This window comes from Eucalyptus grandis, chromosome 7 (genome assembly GCF_016545825.1).
Source record: "Eucalyptus grandis isolate ANBG69807.140 chromosome 7, ASM1654582v1, whole genome shotgun sequence".
NCBI lineage: Eukaryota > Viridiplantae > Streptophyta > Magnoliopsida > Myrtales > Myrtaceae > Eucalyptus > Eucalyptus grandis.
Window position 1 is genome coordinate 13,767,250 of NC_052618.1, and position 4,005 is coordinate 13,771,254.

Consider the following 4,005-nt stretch of genomic DNA (forward strand, 5'->3'; position numbering starts at 1 on the left):
GGGTAATACAATTGCTGAATAGGATCTCTAAAAGCTTTCCAATATTCACAAGTAACTTAAAACTCTCAACAACCTCACATGTATGGCTTAGACATTGCATGCATGTACACTGAAGACAATTGAAAAAGCAATCGAGAGGAAAGTGAGCTGTAAGGTTCAAGAGGCTGGAGATGAAGGGCCTTTAAGATGCTCACTTGACTTCATTTGCCCTTACAAGATCTCATATATTTTCCTAGTCGAAGGAAGCTTTACTCTTTTAACCGCACCCACAAAGGGAATCGAAGCCTTCTCCGACACCTAACTGAGCAAGACCTCTTGGGTCTTGGGCTTTAGATATCACCCCTTTCAATTTTTACATGAACTGCTAGACCATTCTTGTGAAACTTTTATTAAAGAAATAAAATACATTATGCAAATCAGCCATTTCAATTGAGTCATTTGAATTGGCAAGCGCATAGCAGAAGAATGTTTCCGTGGAAAATAAAAGAGAGCAATGTACAGATGCGTTGACTTTGACTAAACTAAAAGCAATATAGGCCATTCACCTAAAATGTTATTTATGCATCCAAAATGGGCTGCACAAATGGGCCCTCCCATGGGATTAATACGTTGACCTTCTTAGATATTTTTAATCTATTTTAATGAGATATTTAGCATTGTTTATGTATATGATTTTTCGTTCACATATAACTAATGGACCTTCCAGCATTAATAGAAAATGAATTTTGAAAGGAAAATTCGTTCAATTAAGTATACATAGTGGTTTGAAGAGTGGAATGATGTGAGTAGGATTTGTTCATTTGACCCAAGCGATTCCTTTTTAATCGCTCTCTCTTAGCCTAACTATGCAATTGCTTTAGTGTGATCTAATATTGATTTGAGGCATTCGGTATTAGGTAAAATTATATCTCTTATTGTAATGCACCATTTGATGGTTGATCTATTGCCTTTTCAATCTCAATCTCTCCATCGGTTTCTTTCTAATGGCTAATATTCTTCCTCAAGTGATGATGTGAGTAGGATTTGTTCATTTGACCCAAGCGATTCCTTTTTAATCGCTCTCTCTTAGCCTACCTATGCAATCTCTTTAGTGTGATCTAATATTGATTTGAGGCATTCGGTATTAGGTAAAATTATATCTCTTATTGTAATGCACCATTTGATGGTTGATCTATTGCCTTTTCAATCTCAATCTCTCCATCAGTTTCTTTCTAATGGCTAATATTCTTCCTCAAGTGATCCCTTAGCTGCATTCTTCTTTTACTACATCAATTCAGTGACTTCTCTAATGGTGATTACCCATTTGACTTGCTTTTGTTTCTTTAAATAAATTCTTCCTCATTCTTAATTAATTTACGAAATGGTGCGATTTCACTAAAGAATTTCATCCATGTTGTAACTTAAATGACCTTCTCTAAGTGATTTAATAATTGCTATGTAGAGTAGCTAATTCACTCTTGGGCTAGCCAAAAAGGCACAAAGGGAGAGATTTTATTTGAGTTTGGGATCTATGAAACACTAATGTCATTAGATGATTGTTATATGAGCGTATCCAAATTACCATTTTGCCCATATTTAACACATTTTGGTCAGAATTCCTACTTAGCGCTTTTTGTTTTGTCTCCAATATATTCCAATAGCCTTCCTGTTCTGGAGTCATCTACATTAGAATGGAGAATTTTTTTGTTTTTTTTTACTATTTTCATTTCATTCTTTTTTTTTTCTTTTGTGTGACTTAAGATTGAATTACCAATTCCGTGAATTCATAATTCACATCTTGGCATTCTTCTTTATTTACATCTTGGAAGTTCATGAATTCATAATTTAACTTAATCACCAATTATGTGAGTACCACAGTTGCGTTTCCTAACTTGGAGAATTTATATATCGAGGGCATGGATGAAATCAAGATGATATGGGATGATCAAATTCCCGCGAATTCTTTCTCTAAGCTAAAATTGCTTTTAGTGAATGAATGCAAAAAGCTTGTGAACATTGTACCTTCTTTCATTCTAGGACAGCTCTTGAGCCTGGAAACTTTGACGCAAAAGCATGTGCTTTGCTTGAAGTTGTTTTTAAACTCCAACGACTCAATCCTCTAGATGGAAATATTGTTGCTCATTCTCCATTAAAAGAGCTGAAGTTAAATGACTTATCAAAGCTAAACTGTGTATGGGATAAGGAACTCTACCGTCATATTAAATTCCAATGTCTACATTTGATTACCCTTCAAAGATGCACTAGGCTCACCTCTTTGTTTTTAGCCTCAATAGCCAGAGATCTAATCCAACTTGAGGAGTTGGAGATCAATCAATGTGGCATTGTGGAACTCATTGAGAAGGAAGGACTAGATGAGCTTAACGTTAATGTGGAAGCCATAGAAGGCCCAAGTCATGAGTTAAAAGTAGCATAATCCTTTCCAAGTTATTTTCAGCATATGAAGACTCTAGATGTGTCACATTGTCATGGGCTGTCAAATATGTTCACATCAACAATGGCTACAAATTTGGTGGAACTCACAAAATTGAGGATTAGTAAATGTAAAATATTGATAGAAGTCATTAGCAATGAGGGAGGAAAGGAGGGGCATGTAGTGGCTTTCAATCAATTGAAGTATGTGGAGCTTGATGGGTTGACTACATTGAGGTGTTTCAGCTCAGGTGGATACATTTTGATGTTCCCTCTCTTGAAAGATGTCATTGTGCATAGATGTCCTCACATGAAGTTCTTCTTTGAGGGACCAATGGAGGCGCCAAAGCTGGAGAGAGTACAAGTAGGTTTGAATGCAAGGTATAAAGCAACAGAGTACCAATATTTTTGGAAGGGAAACCTGAACATGACCATCCAAAATATGTTTGAAGAAATGGTATGCTTCAGTTACTAAATTCTGTGCAATTTGATTTTTTCTTATCACCAATAAAGTAATTGTTTTTTTTTTTTTGCTAACTAGAATTTTATGTTTAATGATGCATTTTTTGATAGGCTGCATTTGCTGGGACTAAGTTTATGTGGTTGTTTGAGTTGCCAAAGCTGATTGGAAAATGGCACAATGAACTTAATCCCATCATGTCAACTTGGCTATTAGAATCACTAGTGGTGGATAAATGTACATCATTTATTAATGCTATTCCGTCCAGCTTGATGCTTGTTTTAGAGAGAATGACAAGCTTGCAAGTGCATGATTGCGAGGCTCTAGAAGAAATATTCGATCTTGAAGGGCTTGAAGCTATGGATTGCACTCAGGCGCTACCTCAGCTACAGTATCTGTACTTGGTCAATCTACCAAAGTTGAGGCAACTATGGAACAAAGATCTCTACACTATCTTAGCCTTTATAAATGCAACAACTTGAGACATGCTTTTGTTCCATCAATGGCTCGGTGCCTTCCCAATCTATGGAAGATGGAAATAAAGGAGTGTGATCAAATGGAAGGAGTGATCGCAGATGAAGAAGGGCAAGGAAGCACAATGGAGGAGATTACATTCCCAAAACTTTGGTGGATAACTTAGGAATGCTTGCCCAATTTCACTAGTTTCCTCTTGTGGAAGAATCATACGCTAGAATGCCCTATTTTGTTAAAGCTAAGCATTGCCCACTGCCCCGAGATGAGAAGTCTAACTTGGCAATCTTCAATGGAGATTTACAATGGCACTCCTTCACTTTTCACTCCACGGGTTAGTCTCTCAAATAAATGCATTTTTGGCATTTCATTTGAACATATTCGTTCGTTTATAATTGGACAATACATGGTATGCAGACAAAAGTGCTAGATATAATTGTTTGTAATATCAATCATCAATGCTTTGCTCAAATTTGACCGGGACTCTGTGTTTCATACCTAAACAAAGATGACTAGAATATATGCCTTCCCACAATAATCCAGGATCACATCCATAAAGTATTAATGCAAAACAATTCAGACATTGATAATCATGTGTTGTTTTAAAATCATTTAATTATACGGATCTTTGTACATAATCTATTAATATTTACTTAAAAGATTAA

General features: G+C 35.9%; 1 protein-coding gene across 1 annotated transcript; it reads left to right on the top strand.

Moving 5' to 3' along the window:
* Positions 1-2,494: 2,494 nt before the first annotated feature.
* Positions 2,495-3,351, top strand: LOC120295870. The gene is made up of 2 exons (XM_039317478.1): positions 2,495-2,866; positions 2,983-3,351. Exons 1-2 carry the CDS (start codon positions 2,495-2,497, stop codon positions 3,349-3,351), a joined length of 741 nt encoding a protein of 246 aa, XP_039173412.1.
* The last annotated feature ends 654 nt before the right edge of the window (positions 3,352-4,005 follow it).

Bases quoted from the DNA above. Each gene is read 5' to 3' on its own strand.
- LOC120295870 (XM_039317478.1), top strand. From the start codon at position 2,495: ATGGCTACAAATTTGGTGGAACTCACAAAATTGAGGATTAGTAAATGT. The intron at 2,867-2,982 runs GTATGCTTCAGT...ATTTTTTGATAG, and splicing joins AAAATATGTTTGAAGAAATG to GCTGCATTTGCTGGGACTAA.